The following is an 18,067-nucleotide window of genomic DNA, read 5'->3' on the forward strand; positions in this document are numbered from 1 at the left end:
ATTTATTTCAGAGAGAGGGGAAGAGAGGGAGAAAGATGTAAAGAAACACTGATGTGAGAGAGAAGCAACTACTGATTGCGTCTTGCATGTTCCCAACTGGGGAACTGGCCCACAACCCAGGTAAGTGCTCTGACCAGGAAATGAACCAGCCACCTTTTTGTTTATAAGCATGTGCTCAATCCACTGAGGCATACCAGCCAGGGTTAGAACAGGAAGTACTGATGTGAATTTTGTTGTTTTTTTTGCTATAAACTGGCTTATGTTACTAAACCCAACAAACTATTATATTCACTCTTTTGGCTCTATTATACATTTCCTTTTGAAATCGCATTGTTATTTTAAACTCAGTGGTCCAAAATGAAAATCATAATTTTATCTCCAAACCAGTCATATTTCATACTTTCTATCTTTGACAATAACATTACGATTTCTCATTGATATCACTGTCTCAGTTCTCATGTGTATCTGCTATATACTGATGGTTAATTAACCCTCCCTTCCCGTTCCCCCAAATATACTATGCCATTCTTCTTTCTTACTGCCATCATCATGCTTTACTCTCTCATTATGGCTACCATATATTGAGACCTGGAAAGGTTTCTATAACTGTGCTTAGTATTTTATGAACATTGTCTCATATAATCTTCACAACCCCCTGATAAAAAGGTTATTATTTTTATTAGAAGGGTTAAGTAACTCTTCTCAGTCCTCAAAATAAGACGATGATTTAAACCTGGGTATGTAAGATTCTTTTTCTGTTACTCTGTTCATCCTATGTATGAGCTGAGTTTTCATATGTCCCCAAAATTCATAATTGAATCCCTTGCTCCAATATGATGGTATTTGCAAGTAGTGCCTTTGGGAGGAAAACAGGTTTATAGAAGGTCATGAGGGTGGGAATCTCATGATGGATTAGAGCGCCTGTAAGAAGGCACTCTGTCCATGAGCATGCACTGAGGAAAGGCCATTTAAGTATGTAGGGAGAAGGCAGTCTTTACATATACACCAGGAAATGGGTCCTCACCAGACACTGAATCTACTGGCATCTTAACCTTGGACTTCACACCCTCCTGAACTGTGGGAAATAAATTTGTTTTTTAAGCTACCCAGTTTATGATATTTTCTTATAGTAGCCTGAGGAAACTAAAACAGCCCATCAATTATGTTTTATACATCTTTGTGTAACTTCTTGAGGAAAAATCAAAGAGTCTTTTTAATTGAAGTACCTTATAGATCTTAAAGCCTATCCTTTTAGAGCAATAAGTTTAGTACAGTACCTATTGAGGCAGTCATCCACACAGCCTTTCCTGGTGTCATCATCTGGTTTCTTACAGTTACAGGTGGTAGCCTCATAACCAGAAAGGGGTTTGACATCAACGTAGACATCTTGAAAGACAGTAAAGAACACTGTGAACATACAGGGTAATTTTTTAAATGCCACACTAAGGAAGACTGATGGTATGGAGGCAGAAAAAATAGCTCCCAAATTACTCACTTGAACGGATTTTTTTATATAGTGGGACATCTGGCTTTTTGTACAGCTAGAAAAAGAAAAAAAGAAAAATCCTGATATAGCATTTAACTTCAAATGCCAGACAGCAGCATTACTCAGTAAAACAACAGTACATTGTCCATGTGCTCTGCCCATATAGAAATATTTACAAGACTTTCTGGGCTACAAACATTTGAGGAAAACCCTTGGTATGATCACTTTTTACTCCAAAATAAAAGGTGACTTACTAGATCAGGGTAAAAGAGAAGTTGGTTCAACAAAGAGATATAAGTATAAAAGGGTTTAAAGAAAGTGCATCTTTTTTCTTATTTCGACTGACACAAGCCTTTAATAAATTGTAGAAAGTGTGATATCTTACCCTTTCTTCTTCATTTTCTTTTTTTATATATATTTTATTGATTATGCTATTACAGTTGTCCCATTTCCCCCCTTCACTCCCTTCCACCCTGTATACCTTGTACATCCTTTCCCACCCACATTCCCTCTCTTTAGTTCATGTCCATGTGTCATAAGTTCTTTAGCTTCTACATTTCCCATACTATTTGTGCCCTGCTCCTGTCTATTTCTACCTACCATCTATGCTACTTACTCTCTGTACCTTTTCCTATTTTCTCCTCCTCCCACTCCCCTGTTGCTAGCCCTCCATGTGATCTCCATTTCTGTGGTTCTGTTCCTATTCTAGTTGTTTGCTTAGTTTCCTTTGGTTTTGTTTTAGGTGTGGTTGTCAATAATTGTGAGTTTGCTGTCATTTTACTATACATGTTTTTTTAAATCTTCTTTTCTTTGATAAGTGCCATTAACATTTCATAAAATAAGGGCTTGGTGATGATGAACTCCTTGAACTTGACCTTATCTGAGAAGTGCTTTATCTGCCCTTCCATTCTAAATCAAAGCTTTGCTGGGTAGAGCAATCTGGGATGTGGGTCCTTGCCTTTCATGACTTGGAATACTTCTTTCCAGCCCCTTCTTGCCTGTAAGGTCTCTTTTGAGAAATCAGCTGACAGTCTTATGGGAACTCCTTTGCAGGTATCTGTCTCCTTTTGTCTTGCTGCTTTTAGGATTCTCTCCTTATCTTTAATCTTGGGTAATGTAATTATGGTGTGCCTTGGTGTGTTCCTCCTTGGGTTCAACTTCTTTGGGACTCTCTGAGCTTCCTGGACTTCCTGGAAGTCTATTTCCTTTGCCAGATTGGGGAAGTTCTCCTTTATTATTTGTTCAAATAAGTTTTCAATTTCTGACTCTTCCTCTTCTTCTGGTATCCCTATAATTCAGATGTTGGAACGTTTAAAGATGTCCTGGAGGTTCCTAAGCTTCTCTTCATTTTTTTTGAATTCTTATTTCTCCATTCTTTCCTGTTTGGTTGTGTCTTTCTTCTTTCTGGTCCACTCTATTGGTTTGAGTCCCAGTTTCCTTCCCATCACTATTGGTTCCCTGTGCATTTTCCTTCATTTCTCTTATTGTAGAGTGCATTTGTTCATCTAATTTGTGACCAAAATCAACCAATTCTGTGAGCATCCTGATCACCAGTGTTTTGAACTGTGCATCTGATAGGTTAGCTATCTCTTGGTCGCTCAAAAGGATGGGTTCTGGGGCTTTGATTTGTTCTTCTGTTTGAGCCATCTCTCTCTCTCTTTCTCTCTCTCTCTTTTTTGGTCTGGTCGTACCTGTTACAGTAAGGGGCAGAGCCTTAGGTGTTCACCAGAGCCGGGCACCCCAGTCGCTGGGTTGTGACGTTGTGTGTGGGGGTAGAGTTGAGAGGGAACAGTGGCGGTTGCTCCATTCTCCTAGGGACCTCAGTCCCCTCTGCTGCTTCCCCCAAGCAAACTGGCCCCCTCTGGTGCCAATTTCCGTGTGGGTGGGCTTGTGCACGCTGTGGGACTCTCCAAGAACCTCCCGTGATGCTGGGGGTCTCTCCATGCGCCTCAACTCCCACAGGTTTCCTCAATCAGTGTCCCGAGACTCTATTTCCCAGTGCTGTGGTCCTGGGTTGAGTGCACTGCCTTGCTTTGCAATTGCCGCTTCACTGGGTCTGGCCAGGGTCTGCCAGCTGCCACTTGCACACTCAGGGTCCACTCGCTGCGGTCTTGTGTGCCCCGGATGCCTTATGCACCCCTGGATGCCTTACATGCCTGGTCCCACAGCTCTCTGCACTGCAGCCCACGCCTGGCTGCTCGTCTCCACCCCTCCTACTGGTCTGGATGCACAGGTCTAACCAACTTCTTGGTTGTCCGACTTCCATTCAGATAAATTTTCTGTCATTTCTGGATGTTATTCTATTCCTAAGTTGTTGTTGTCCCTATCTTGGTTGTGCGTGGAGGTATGGTGCATCCACCTATGCCTCCATTTTGGCCGGAACTCAAGAAAATGCATCTTGAATGGCATGTTTCTTTAGCTTGTTGTTGGATAGACTTAAATGAAAATCACACTGTAGATTGAAGCTATTCATTTGGATAAATTAAGATTCTATTTGCCTCTATAAATAAAGAGGAAAATTTGCCTAGAGCTTGGTTGCCTGATTTGGATAGGTACACAGGAAAAAAAAAAAAGAGTACCCTGGCATTTTCAGGGGGGGTATTGTAGGAAAACACATTTCACATTTTAATTAGGCAATTAATTTAGTGAATAAAGAGGATAGGACAGACAGTCAAGTGGAGCTCTCATACTGTGATCAAGAATACATTAGAAAAAAAAAGAATGTATTATAGTAGAGGCAGGCAGCTGGTTAGTGTTTCATCACAGACGACTGCACCAAACCCCCCCCCTCCAACAAACCAAAACAACTTGGTCTTAGAGTGTATTAATCAATAAGAATAATCCCACCATCATTTTTCAGTGGGTATAGTCAAAGCACTGTCTCTCCTTCAATGTTATAAACTGAGACAAATATCTAACATTTTGACCCTCTCAGAATTCAAGAAAGGCTACCAGAGAACAGAATGCAGAGGGAAATGTCCATTGCTTTTGGCTTTCCAAAAGTAAACTTTGGTGGAATTTTGGCAAAACTCAGGAGTTTATTCACCTTGTGCGCATGACTATTTTTATTTTCCAATAGTTGTTCTCGGCAGGGACCTGGGCCCTATAGCTTAATACAAAATTATTAGGGGAAACTTTTCAATTAGGGAAGCAAGAGAGAAAAATAGCACATTCTTATTTTTAGTTCCCAACATATTTAAAGATCTTTTAAAAGTAGAAAAGTGTTAAACATTTTGCTTTCTTTGGTAGAAAAATTTCTTTTGTATGTGAAAAATAAATTCCAAACTGATGAGAAGGGGCCAACAAAAATAAAGTCTGAAATTTCTTAGTGCTGCTGGCAGTACATCTAAACTCCCCAGAGACCTGTATCAAATAGGATTCTTAGAGAACAGAATCTATGCTACCAAAATAAAAGTCCACAGTAAAACAGAAGGTTTCCCAGGGAAGTATGAACTCACTGCTATTTTGAAGTAAGAGTGAAGGCAAATAGGTCATATTAAATATGGATGAAAATTCACTTTTTTTTGTTGCTAGCCTTCACAGAGACACTTCTTTATATTTTCTAAAACGAGAGTATAACAAGGAGGCAGAGAAAAAGACTTGCATTCTCTCCTTGCCATGCCTTACAATGTAAGAATGAAACCTGGTAAGATCAGCTCATTGTACCTGATTATGTTTCCACTGCCAAAGGATATCATAGGGAAGCTGGAAGTCAATTCTCTTTTGCCTTAGATACTTTCCTGAAACAACAACAACAACAACAAATACTATCAATTTCAACATTCATACAAATAGCCAAAGCCACAAGATGTAATATGTACTAACTAGAAAAATAAAAATCTAACTTTTAATTTTATGGATTTTTCCAGTACTAATTTTTAATTTTACCTGCTTTTTCACCATGTAGTATATACTAAAGATATATTTTAACTTTAACAGTTGTCTATATAAAACAAGTAATGTAGCAAATTTACTACCAAAAATACACATGACATTATGAAGCAAACAAAATACTAAGAATGGTTTGATTATAATAATTATTAATTAGAGCATTTGGCCCCTACTCTCCTTCAATATTATAGAAAATCTAAGGCTGATTATAAAAAAGGGAAATAAGCGTTTTTAAAAATAGGAGTCCCTGAATTTAAATAACTCAATAGTATTTACATAGTAATTTATGATTAACATTTTTAAAATTAAAATATTATTATGTTTTAGGACTTCTGGTCAAGATGGAGAACAGGTAAACATGGCTAGCCCCCTCGCACTACCACAGCAAAATGACAACTAAAGCACAGAACAACCATCAGAAAATTGAGCTGTATTAAAGTCCAATAACTAAGGAATTAAAGAAGCCACATTCATCAAGATGGGTAGGAGGGAAGGAAGGGTGGAGATGGAGACACGGAGACCTGGAACCAGTGGGTCCCAACCCCATATGTGGTGGAAAGAAAATGGAGGTACATCTTGGGAGCAAGGGATCCCACCCCTACGCCAGATCAACCAGCCCAGGGTCCCAGTACCAGGAAGATAAGTCCCCCATAACTTCTGGCTGTAAAAACCAGTGGGAGTTGGGTCGAATGAAGAAACTGTGGGATTCTCAGGCCTCTTTTCTTAAAGGGCCTTGCACTACACATGCACTTTCTTAGACTCACTCCCTCTGGGCTCCAGCACCAGGGCAGCAACTTGAAGGGCACCAATGGCATACTGGGAGGAGCTGAAATGTATGGCCATCAGGCAAGAGCTGGGGAACAGCTTCTTCCCAGACACAGAGCCACAGTGGCACAGCACCACATCTGAATCTCCATCAACCTGGCTTACACCATAAGCCCTGCTCTGATGATTACCTAAGGGTCCACCCTATGCAACTTATGGCCCATCCAAGCAATCCTCCCACCCTGGTAACGCTTTTTCCATATGAGGGGCTGAGCTAGGCACAGGCTTCAGACCTTCCCAAATCCACTCAACAAGCAACTGCTGAGCCCAGGCCCCCTATCTCTTGCTGAGTGGCCCCAGACCCAGCACTAACAGCAGCCATCTACACGTTGCTGTATAGCTTACATCAAGGGGCCCAAGATGAACACAGGTGGAAACTGACCCTGGCCTCCACCATGTGGGAAACCCCAGAGTGGGTGTACCCAGCAAACAGTTACAGACCATTGGAGTACCACCCAATCATCCAGACAAGTCATGGAGGAAGGTGGTTGTTGCTGGCTAGGGGCCACAACCAGTCCTACCAGCTGATTGGGCTGGGTAAATCCCTCCCATTAACATGCTGACAGCAATCAAGAAGCATCTACAAGAGGAAAGAGTACTTAGGCCACAAGGAGGGAGCACCTTGAGTACATAGATTGGGAGACAGGGGAGGCTGTACCATTAGACCCTACAGGACATGTGCTGCATTAGGCCACGCTACCAAGACACAGTCAAAGCAGCTCTACCTAATACATGGAAACAAACACAGGGAGGCTGTCAAAAAAGGAGACAAAGAAATATGGCCCAAATGAAAGAACTGATCAAAACTCCAGAAAAAGAACTAAACAAAATGGAGATAAGCCATCTATCAGATGCAGGCTATAAGGATGCTCAAGGAACTCGATGGGTACTTCAACAACATAAAAAAGACCCAGGGAGAAATGAGGGATGTGTTAGCTGAAATAAAGAATAATTTACAGGCAATCAACAGCAGAGTAGATTAAGCCAAAAATCAAATCAATGATTTGGAACATAAGGAAGAAAAAGACATCCAATCAGTACAGCAAGAAGAAAACAGAATCCAAAAAATTGAGGATAGCATAAGGAGCCTCTAGGACAACTTCAAATGTTCCAACATTCATATCATAGGGGTACCAGAAGGAGAAGACAAAGAGTAAGAAATTGGAAACCTATATGAAAAAATAATGAAAGAAAAATTTCCTAATTTGGTGAAGAAAATAAGACATGCAAGTCCAGGAAGTACAGAGAATCCCAAACAAGATGGATGTAAAGAGGACCACACCAATCACGTCATAATTGAAATGCCAAAGGATAAATATAAAGAGGGAATTTTAAAAACAGCAAGAGAAAAGCAGACAATTCTCTACAAAGGAGTTCCCATAAGACTATCAGCTAATTCCTCAAAAGAAATTTTGCAGGCAAGAAGGGACTGGAAAGAAGTATTCAAGATGATGAAAAGCAAGGACCTACAACCTAGATTACCATATCCAGCAAAGCTATCACTTAGAATCGAAGGGCAGATAAAGTGCTTCCTAGACAAGGTAAAGCTAAAGGCATTTATCATCACCAAGCCATTATTATATGAAATGTTAAAGGGACTTACTTAAGAAAAAGATAAAAACTATGAACAGTAAAATGACATTAAACTCACAACTACCAAAACCTGAGTCTAAAAAATAAAAACTAAGCAAATAACTAGAACAGGAACAGAATCAGAGAAATGGAGATAACATGGAGGGTTATCAGCAGGGAGAGGGAGGAGGAGAATGGAGGGAAAAGGTACAGAGATTAAGAAGCATAATTGGTGGGCACAAAATAGACGGGGAGGTTAAGAATAGTATAGGAAATGGAGAAATCAAAGTACTTGTATGTACAACCCATGGACATGAATTAAGGAGGGGAGGGATGCTGGAAAATGGGAGGGTACAGAGTGGAGGAAGATAAAGGGAAGAAAAAAATTAGGACAACTATAATAGCATAATCAATAAAATAAAATAAAAAAATAAAATTGCCATATTTATGAAATCATGTTTTAGTGATCGATTTATTCCCATTTAGATATCTTGAGTATTTCTTATCTGAAATTTGCTGAACTCAGTATACTTATAAAATATTTAGGCAAGTCTGGGGAAAGGATGATAGGACAATGGGATAATTTCACTATTTTGTGAGATCACCTCCAACTTTCATATCTACAATTCTCTAGAGAAGTAAACAACAATGGCCCTGGCTGGTGGGGCTCAGTGGACTGAGCACTGGCTTCTGAACCAAAGGGTCGCCCATTTGATTCCTGGCCAGGGCACCTGCCTGGGTTGCAGGCCAAGTCACCAGTAGGGAGCACTCGACAGGTAACCACACATTTATGTTTCTCTCCCTCCATCCCTCCCATTCTCTCTCCAAAAATAAAATCTAAAAAAAAAGTTACAATGTAGAAATCCACTAATTAAAATAACAAGAATAAAACAATTCACTGGAGACAAAAACACAAATGGGAAAACAGTCAACATGAGCCAAACAGTTGAATCTGTTATGCCAATTATAGGGAAGCCAATTTGAAGATGGTTTGGTTGTTGTTTTTGAGGAATAGCTGAGTATCTTAGAGTGACCAAAACAATGAACAAGGAAGGCACATTATCCATACATTTTTTTAGCTTGCCCCTAGGGAGTAACTACTTGTGATGGCTAATTCTGTGTCAACTTGACTATTTGGTTAAAACATTATTTTGAATATGTATGTGAGGATGTTTCAGGATGACATTAAAGTTTGTATTAGTAGACTGGGTAAAGCAGATTTGCCTTCCCTAGTGTGGATGGGCCTCATCCACTCAGCTGAAAGCCTGAAAAATAAAAACAGTTAAGTGGGAAGTTCTCCTGCCTGACTGAACTCAAAACAGTTTTTCCTGGCTCTTCCTGGATCGCAAGACAGCCAATATTCAGACTGGAACTTAGGCCACTGGCTCTCCTAAGGCTCCAGTTTGCTGACTGCAAATCTTGGCACTAGTGAGCCTCCATAATCACGTGTGTTAATTCCTCATAATTCTATAAGGAATGCATGTTAAATACATATTACATAGTATATATTATATCTGTGATATCTTCCCATGGAGAACCCTAATATAGCATTCAAAACCCTAATAAAAGTCTTATTCTGCACCTGACCACAGCATATTCTGCACCCCACTGCAGTTATTCCCTCCTATTATGAAGGTAAGCGATTTAGGGAGGTTCTTTAAAATATCTTTACTTTATGTGACCCCGTAAGTGCAGAGTCAGAACTTGTCATCTAGAATTCATATGTAGTATTGATGTTACTTAAGCATTACTAAATAGGAATTGCACAAAATGATTTGAAATCCTATCTGGCATCTTGAGTTTAGAGTCTATAATGGCCACATTGCTTTCAATTGCTGAACCGAGAAGGAATGTTTTCTACAGGATTTCTGAAAGACAACTGCCTACCTTCAATACCTACATGGATGGAGTCTTACTAACACAAATGTCAGCCCCTTACATTGTGGGATATCTGAATTTTGTCGACAGTTCTGTTAGTTGGGTAACACTGAGCCACTATAACCAAGAAAGTAACATCAAATGATTTATTTAGAAAATAAAGAAAGATAAACCCTTAATTGTAAGTCAACATTAAGAAAATCAGAAAAATATTCTAGTTAAACATAGTGTAAATTATGTAATATTTGCAAATAATAGGGCATGATTTCTCTTCATAGTCTAGGAACCTATGATTCAATATAGAGTATTTAGAAAACATTTGTGGAAAAAAATGTGAAGAAAAATGTAAATTTTAAGCAAAATGAATTGTTTCACCTAATGACTCCTGATTCACTTACAAAAGGAAGATAACAACATTTGACTTTTCTTTTATATTCAATATTATCTTTTAGTATTTTCAGGCATACAGCATAGTGGTTAGATAATCATATGCTTTATAAAGTGTTTCCCCTGATATTTTCAGTAACCTCCTGGCACCACACAGTTATTACAATATTACTGACTACATTCCCTATGCTATACTTTCTATCTTATCATGTGATCCAGCAATTCCACTTCTGGGTATATACATACAAAAATTGAAAGAAGTCTTCAAAAGAGAATAAGAAGCCAATGTTCTAGCAGCATTATTCACAACTGCAAAAATGCAGAAACAACAGCAATATTCATCAATGGAAGAATGAATACACAAAATGTGATCTGTGTTTGTGTATGCATACACACGCACAAATATGATTCAGCATTAAAAAAGGAACGACATTCTCATACATGCTAAAACATAGAAGAACCTTAAAGACGTTATTGTGCTAAATGAAATAAGGAGACATAAAAGGATAAATATTGTAAGATTACACTATATGAGGCACCTAAAACAGTGAAATTCACAGAGATAGAAACAAAAACAATGCTTACTAGGGGCTAGGGAAAGAAGGAAACATGCGGATTATTATTTAATGGGTACAGAGATTCAGTTTGGGATGATGAAAAAGTTCTGGAGATGGATAGGGGTTAATGTACTTAATGCCACTGAAACTTACACTTCAAAATAGCTAAAATGGCCCTGGCTGAGTAGCTCAATTGGTTAGAGTGCCATCTCAATAGGTCAAGGTTGCAGGTTCAATCTTGGGTACACATAAGAATCAATCAATGAATACATAAATAAGTGGAACAACAAACCGATGTTTCTCTCTCTTCTTCCCCAATTCCCCCAAAGTCAATAAATTAAAAAATATTTAAAAAATAGCCAAAATGTGAATTTTAAGTTATATATATTTGACTATAAATTCAAAAAATAATGTAGTATACCAAAACTACTGTCTACTTTAAACAGGTGAACTGTAGGGTATGTGAATTATGCCTCAATAAGTTGTAAGAATATATAGCAATGTTAAGGAGAGGATCCAAGATGGAGGCATAGGGGGTCACACGGTACCTCCACGAGCAACCAAAACTAAGGACAACAAGAATTTACAAACAAAAAACAACCAGAACAGAGAGAAATGAATCGAACGGAAGTCTGAATACCATACATCCAGTCCAGTAAGGAGGGGCGGAAGCAGAGCCCTACGGAGAGAGAGGGATCAAGGGGTACCGGTAGGAAAAATGAGTGGCTGGCAGAAGTGCGCACGAAGGGAGCAGACCGCAGCGAAAGGACCGGTGGCAGACCCTGGGTGTGGGAGGCATCGAGCAGACCCAGTGAGACGGGCAAGGCAGCTGGCAAGGCAACTGGCTGTCCGCAGCCGCACATTCGCATGCAGAGCTAAGCAAAAACGGGAAGCTCGACAAAGACCGAGCAACCCAGGGACCCAGCGCCAGGAAACAATGCCTGAAGGCACCGATTAAAAACACCTGTGGAAGTTGAGGCTGGGAGATTCTCTCAGCCTCACATGAGGCTCCTTGGAGAAACCCAGAGTCCCAGAGAGTGCATAAGCCCACCAGCCCGGGGGGCCAGCACCAGAGAGGACCAGTTTGCTTGTGAGAAGCCGCAAGGGGGACTGGAGTCCTGGTGGGAGCGGGCGCCATTGTTCCCTCTCGGACCCCGCCCCCACATACAGTGTCACAACCCAGAGACTGAGGTGCCCCACCCTGGTGAACACCTAAGGCTCCGCCCCTCACACGGAACAGGTACAACCAGACCAAAGGAAAAAAATGAAATAAAAAAGATGGCTCAAACAGAGTTAAAAGCCCCAGAGCCAATTTTTTTAAGCAACCGAGAAACAGCCAATCTATCAGATGCACAGTTCAAAGCACTAGTGATCAGGATGCTAACAAAATTGGTGGACTTTGGTCATAAATTAGATGAAGAAATGCAGATACAATAAGTGAAATGAAGAAAAATGCACATGGAACCAAGAGTGATGGAAAGAAAACTGGGTTTCAAATCAATGGAAGAGACCAGAAGGAGGAAAGAAACCACCAAACAGAAAAGAATGAAGAAACAAGAATTCAAAAAAATGAGGAGAGGCTCAGGGATCTCCAGGACACCTTTAAATGTTACACTATCCGTATTGTAGGGGTACCAGAAGGGGAAGAGGAAACACAACAAGTGGAAAAGTTATTTGAACAAATAATAAAGGAGAACTTCTCCAATATGGCAAGGGAAATAGACTTCCAGGAAGTCCAGGATGCTCAGAGAGTCCCAAAGAGGTTGGACCCAAGGAGGAACACGTCAAGGCACATCATAATTACATTACCCAAGATAAAAATGAAGGAGAGAATTCTAAAAGCAGCTAGAGATAAGTGGGCAGTTACCTACAAAGGAGTTCCCATAAGACTGTCAGCTGATTTCTCAAAAGAGACCTTACAGGCAGAAGGGGCTGGAAAGAAGTATTCCAAGTCATGTAAGGCAAGGACCTATATCCAAGAATACTCTATCCAGCAAAGCTTTCATTTAGAATGGAAGGGGAAATAAAGTGCTTCTCAGATAAGGTCAGGTAAGGAGTTCATCATCACCAAGCCCTTATTATATAAAATGTTAAAGGGACTTATCTAAGAAAAAGAAGATAAAAAATATGGACAGTAAAAAAAAGACATCAAACTCACAGTTAGTAACAACCAAACCTAAAACAAAAGCAAACAAAGAGAACAGAAGCGGAACCACAGAAATGGAGATCACATGGAGGGTTAGCAACAGGGAAGGGGGAGGAGGAGAGAGGGGGAAAAGATATAGAGAATAAGTAGCATAGACAATAGGTAGAAAATAGACGGGGAGGGCAGGAATGGTATGGGAAATGTAGAAACTAAAGAACTTATGACACATGGACATGAACTAAACTAAAGGGGTGGAATGTGGGTGGGAGGAGGTGGGCAGGGGGGAGGAGGGTGAAGGGGGAGAATGGGACAACTGTAATAGCATAATCAATTATATATATATAGAACATATGGCAATGTTAAAATTTTTATCCATTAAAAATTACTTAGAAGTCTGAAAAAGAAAAGGAAAGAATATTATACATGCCCATATTTCTGCTTATTGTATTCTTTCCTGACTTCCTGATATTCTAAGGTTCCTTTTTTTATTTTTCTGTTTAGAGAACTTTCTTTACCCATACACTTAGTCTGCTGGCAACAAACTCTAAGTTATCCTTCATCTACAAATGCTTTTATTCCCTCTGAATTCCTGAAGGGTATTTTCACTGGAATTAGGATTCTGGTTTGACGGCTTTCCTTTAAGCACTTGAAAAATGTGCCACTTCCATAGATTCAGATGAGAAACTCACTGTCATTTGAATTGTTTTACCCTTGTAGGAAAGAAATCATTTCTCTCTCACTGTTTGAGAATACAAATATTAGCTCTTTTGTTATGATCCAACAGCCAGTGATTTTTAAAAAATAATCTATTTTCTCTTTTGTTCTGACTGGGTGATATTATATCATCCATCCACTAATTCTTCCTGTGTCTCCTTATTCTGCTGTCTAGTCCATCCCTGAGATTTATTAGTTACTGCATCTTTCTTCCTTCATTTGTTCCTTCCTTCCCCCATTCTCTTCCCCTTTATTTCTTTTCCTCCCTCCCTCTCACTTTTTTGAAGATTTACTTATTTTTAGAGAGAGGAACATCAGTGTGTGAGAGAGACAGGGACTGGCTGCCTCTCAGGCCACCAACCAGGGACATGGCCTGCAACCCAGGTATGTGCACTGACTGGGAATTGAACTGGTGACCTTTAGGTTTGCTGGATGACTGTCAACCCCCTGACCCACACCAGTCAGGGCTGCACCTTTCAATTTAAAAATTCCTATTTGTTTTTTCTACCTTCTATTTGCTGAGGCTTTTCTGTTTTTTCATACTTCAAGCATGTGCATAATTACTTGTTGAAGTGTTTAAAAAATCTTTACTGCTTTAACATAATTGTCAGACAATTCAAACATCTTGGTGTTGACATATGTTGGATGTCCTGATTTTTTCTCCCCTTTATCCTGCACTCCCACTCCTACCAGCATCAATCCCACCTTAAGTTTATGTCCATGGGTCGTACATATAAGTTCTTTGGCTTCACCATTTCTCATACTATTTTTAACCTCCCAGTCTATCTTGTACCTACATTTATGCTTTATTCCCTGTACCTTTTCCCCATCTCCCCTGACCCCTCCCCGCTCATAACCCTTCATAAGATCTCCATTTCTGATTTTGTTCCTGTTCTAGTTATTTCTTTAGTTTTGTTTTTTAGGTTCAGTCGTTGACACTTGTGAGTTTACTGTCATGTTACTATTCATCATTTTGATCATCTACTTTTTCTTACACAAGTCCATTTAACATTTCATTTAATAAGGGCTTGGTGATGATGAACTCCTTCAACTTGACTTTAACTGGGAAGCACTTTATCTGCCCTTCCATTCTAAATAACAGCTTTGCTGGATAGAGTAATCTTGGATGTGAGTCTTTGCCTTTCATGACTGTGAATACCACTTTAAAGGCTTTTTTTGCCTAGAGGTTTATTCTGAGAAATCAGCTGACAGTCTTATGGGAACTCCTTTGCAGGTAACTGTGTCCTTTTCTCTTGCTGCTTTTAAGATTCTCTTATCTTTAATGTTGGCTAATGTAATTACGATGTGCATTGGTGTGTGTTTCTCCTTGGGTCCCCTTCTTGGGGACTCTCTGAGCTTCCTGGACTTCTTGGAAGTCTATTTCCTTTGCCAGATTGGAGAAATTCTCCATTATTTTTTCAAATAAGTTTTCAACTTCTTGCTCTTCCTCTTCTCCTTCTGGCATCCCTATGATTTGGATGTTGGAATGTTTCAAGTTGTCCTGGAGGTTCCGAAGTCACTCCTCATTTTTATTAACTCTTGTTTCTTCATTTTTTTATTAATATATTTTATTGATTATGCTATTACAGTTGTCCCATTTCCCCCTTCACCCCCTTCCACCCTGTGCCCCCTCTCCCACCCACATTCCCCCCCTTTAGTCCATGTCCATGTGTCATACTTATGAGTTCTTTAGCTTCTACATTTCCCATACTATTCTTGCCCTCCCCCTATCTATTTTCAACCTACATTCTATGCTACTTATTCTCTATACCTTTTCCCCCTCTCTCCTCCTCCCACCCCTACTGCTAGCCCCCCGCCCTTGTGCCCTCTATTTCTGTGGTTCTGTTCCTATTCTAGTTGTTTACTTAGTTTCTTTTGGTTTTGCTTTAGGTGTGGTTGTTAATAATTGTGAGTTTGCTGTCCTTTTACTATACATGTCTTTTCTTTATCTTCTTTTCTTAGATAAGTCCCTTTAGCATTTCATAAAGTAAGGACTTGGTGATGATGAACTCCTTTAATTTGACCTTATCTGAAAAGCACTTTATCTTCTCTTCCATTCTAAATGAGAGCTTTGCTGGATAGAGCAATCTGGGATGTAGGTCCTTGTCTTTCATGACTTGGAATATTTCTTTCCAGCCCGTTCTTGCCTGTAAGGTCTCTTTGGAGAAATCAGCTGACAGTCTGATGGGAACTCCTTTGTAGGTGACTGTCCCCTTATCTCTTGCTGCTTCTAGGATTCTCTCCTTCGTTTTTACCTTGGCTAATGTAATTATGATGTGCCTTGGTGTGTTTCTTCTTGGGTCCAACTTCTTTGGGGCTCTCTGCGCTCCTTGGATTTCTTGGAAGACTGTTCCCTTTGCCAGTTTGGGGAAGTTCTCCTTTATTATTTGTTCAAATAACTTTTCCACTTGTTGGTCCTCCTCTTCTGGTACCCCTATAATTCGGATATTGGAACGTTTAAAGGTGTCCTCGATGGTCTTAAGCTTTTCTTCGATGTTTTGAATTCTTATTTCATCATGCTCTCCTGCTTGGTTGATTCTATCTTCCTTCTGGTCCACTGTGTTGTTTTGAGACTCAGAATCCTTCCTTTCACAATTGGCTCTCCTCCGTGTGTCTTCCTGCATCCCTTTTATGGTAATCTGCATTTTTTCATGTAATTTGGATCCAAAATCAACCAGTTCTGTGAGCTTCCTGATTACCACTGTTTTGAACCGTGCATCTGATAGATTGGCTATTTCTTGGTCACTCAAAAGGATGAGTCTTGGGGGACTGATCTGTTCTACTGGAAACATGTCTTATGTCTTTCCCTATCTCTCCTATTATTTTACTTATTTATTTTTTCTCCGGTCTGGTCGCTCTTGTTGTGGTAGGGGGTGGAGCCTTAGGTGTTCACCGGGGCTGGGCGCCCCAGTCGCTAGATTGTGACGTTATATGTGGGGGTAGGGGCGGGAGCGGGGACAGGAGGGATCAATGGCGACTCTTCCGTTCTCCTGGAGTCAGACACTTCCCTGGGCTTCTGGGCCGTGAGCTCTGCCCTGGTCCACAATCGCTGCCCCACTGATTCTCCCAGCCGCTGCTTGCGTACTCAGGGATCACCGCTACACCGCTGCGCTCTGGCGCCCCGGATTGCTGTCGCGCCGATTTTGCGCCAAATTTCCCCCGACCTACGCGCACCTGCACCTGCGCCCTGCGCCAGCCCCGCGCCCGCCCGCTGGGCTCGTCGTCCCCTACCAGTCTGGATGTACGGGTCTACTTCAACTTCTTGGCTGTCCAACTTCCATTTAGATAAATCCTCTGACAGTTCTGATATTATGACTGCAAATCGTTGTTGTAAATTATTGTGGTTCTGTTCTTGGTTGTGCGAGGAGGTACGATGCGTCCACCTATTCCTCCATCTTGCCGGAAGTCCCTTGTTGTTTCTTCATTCTGTTCTGGTTGAATGTTTATTTCTTCATTCTGTTCCAAATCATTGATATGAGTGCCGGTTTCCTTACCTTCACTGTTGGTTCTCTGTATATTTTCCTTTATTTCACTTTGTATAGCCTTCACTTCTTCCTGTATTTTCAACCATACTCAACCATTTTTGTGAGCATCCTGATTATCAGTGTTTCGAACTCTGCATCTGATAGGTTGGCTATCGCTTCACTGCTTAGTTCTGTTTGTGGAGTTTTGATCTGTTCTTTCAATTTGGCCATATTTTTTTTTTTTTGTCTTGGGGCAGCTGGTACGTTGCAAGGGGCAGAGCCTTAGGTATTTACCAGGGCAGGGCAACCCACGTCTCTTCATTGTGGCGCTGTATGTGGGGGAGGGATCCAAAATGGAACAATGTTACTTACTCAGTTCTCAATGGCTTTTAGTCACTTCACCTGCTTCCCATAAGCAACTTGGGTCCTTCTGATGCAGATTCCCAGGTGGGTAGGTTTGTGTACGTTCTAGGACCCTGTGGGTCTCACCAATGAACTCTCCTGTAAAGTTGGGAGTTTCTCCTGCCACTGCAACCCTGACAGATTTTAATGGCCATATATTTTTGAGGCTTTTTTTCCGCATGCTGGCACCCTGGACTGCACAGTCTGTCTTGCTCCCAGGTTTACCCACATGCAAATGTGGGACTTGCTGGTTCTCCAGCTGCCACCTTGCTTCAAGTTCTCTTTTCCTTGGCTGCCCATCTACACCCCTTCTACCAGTCTGCATGAATGTTTCTTCTTTAACACCTTGGTTTTCGGACTTCCATGAAGTTTGATTTTCTGGCAGTTCTGGTTGTTTTTGTGTTTAAATTTGTTGTTGTCCTTCTTTTGGTTGTTCAAGGAGGCAAAGGGTATCTACCTATGCCCCCATTGGCCAGACAGTTATTAACTGCCTTTTAAAATCTGTTTTGAGATCTCACTGGTTCTTGGTATGAAATATGGTTTTTAAATCAAACAGATACATGTCTTACAAGATTCTGGATTGTATAAAAACCTATTTTGGCTGGCTTTTTGCAAAACCGCTGCAGCTATCTTGTTACTGCCAGTTGGAGTTCTCCACAGAAACCTGAGTGTTGGTGGGCTGGGGGAGGCTCCTTGTTAGTGCTACTGACTGGTGGGGGTGGCCACGTCACTATTGGATGATGGT

The 18,067-nt window shown here is 40.6% G+C and overlaps 1 protein-coding gene across 4 annotated transcripts in view; it reads right to left on the minus strand.

The window, feature by feature from the left end:
- Positions 1–18,067, minus strand: part of ASH1L (ASH1 like histone lysine methyltransferase) — a 230,349-nt gene that overhangs the window by 37,538 nt on the left and 174,744 nt on the right. For all 4 annotated transcript variants that reach the window (XM_036015489.1, XM_028503256.2, XM_036015487.1 and 1 more), the window contains 3 exons: positions 5,153–5,226; positions 1,496–1,541; positions 1,278–1,386 (listed from right to left, as the gene is read on the minus strand). In XM_036015489.1, coding sequence (XP_035871382.1) covers positions 1,278–1,386; positions 1,496–1,541; positions 5,153–5,226 — 229 coding nt within the window. The remainder of the gene's footprint in view (positions 1–1,277; positions 1,387–1,495; positions 1,542–5,152; positions 5,227–18,067) is intronic.

Source organism: Phyllostomus discolor, chromosome 14 (assembly GCF_004126475.2).
Source record: "Phyllostomus discolor isolate MPI-MPIP mPhyDis1 chromosome 14, mPhyDis1.pri.v3, whole genome shotgun sequence".
NCBI classification, from domain to species: domain Eukaryota; kingdom Metazoa; phylum Chordata; class Mammalia; order Chiroptera; family Phyllostomidae; genus Phyllostomus; species Phyllostomus discolor.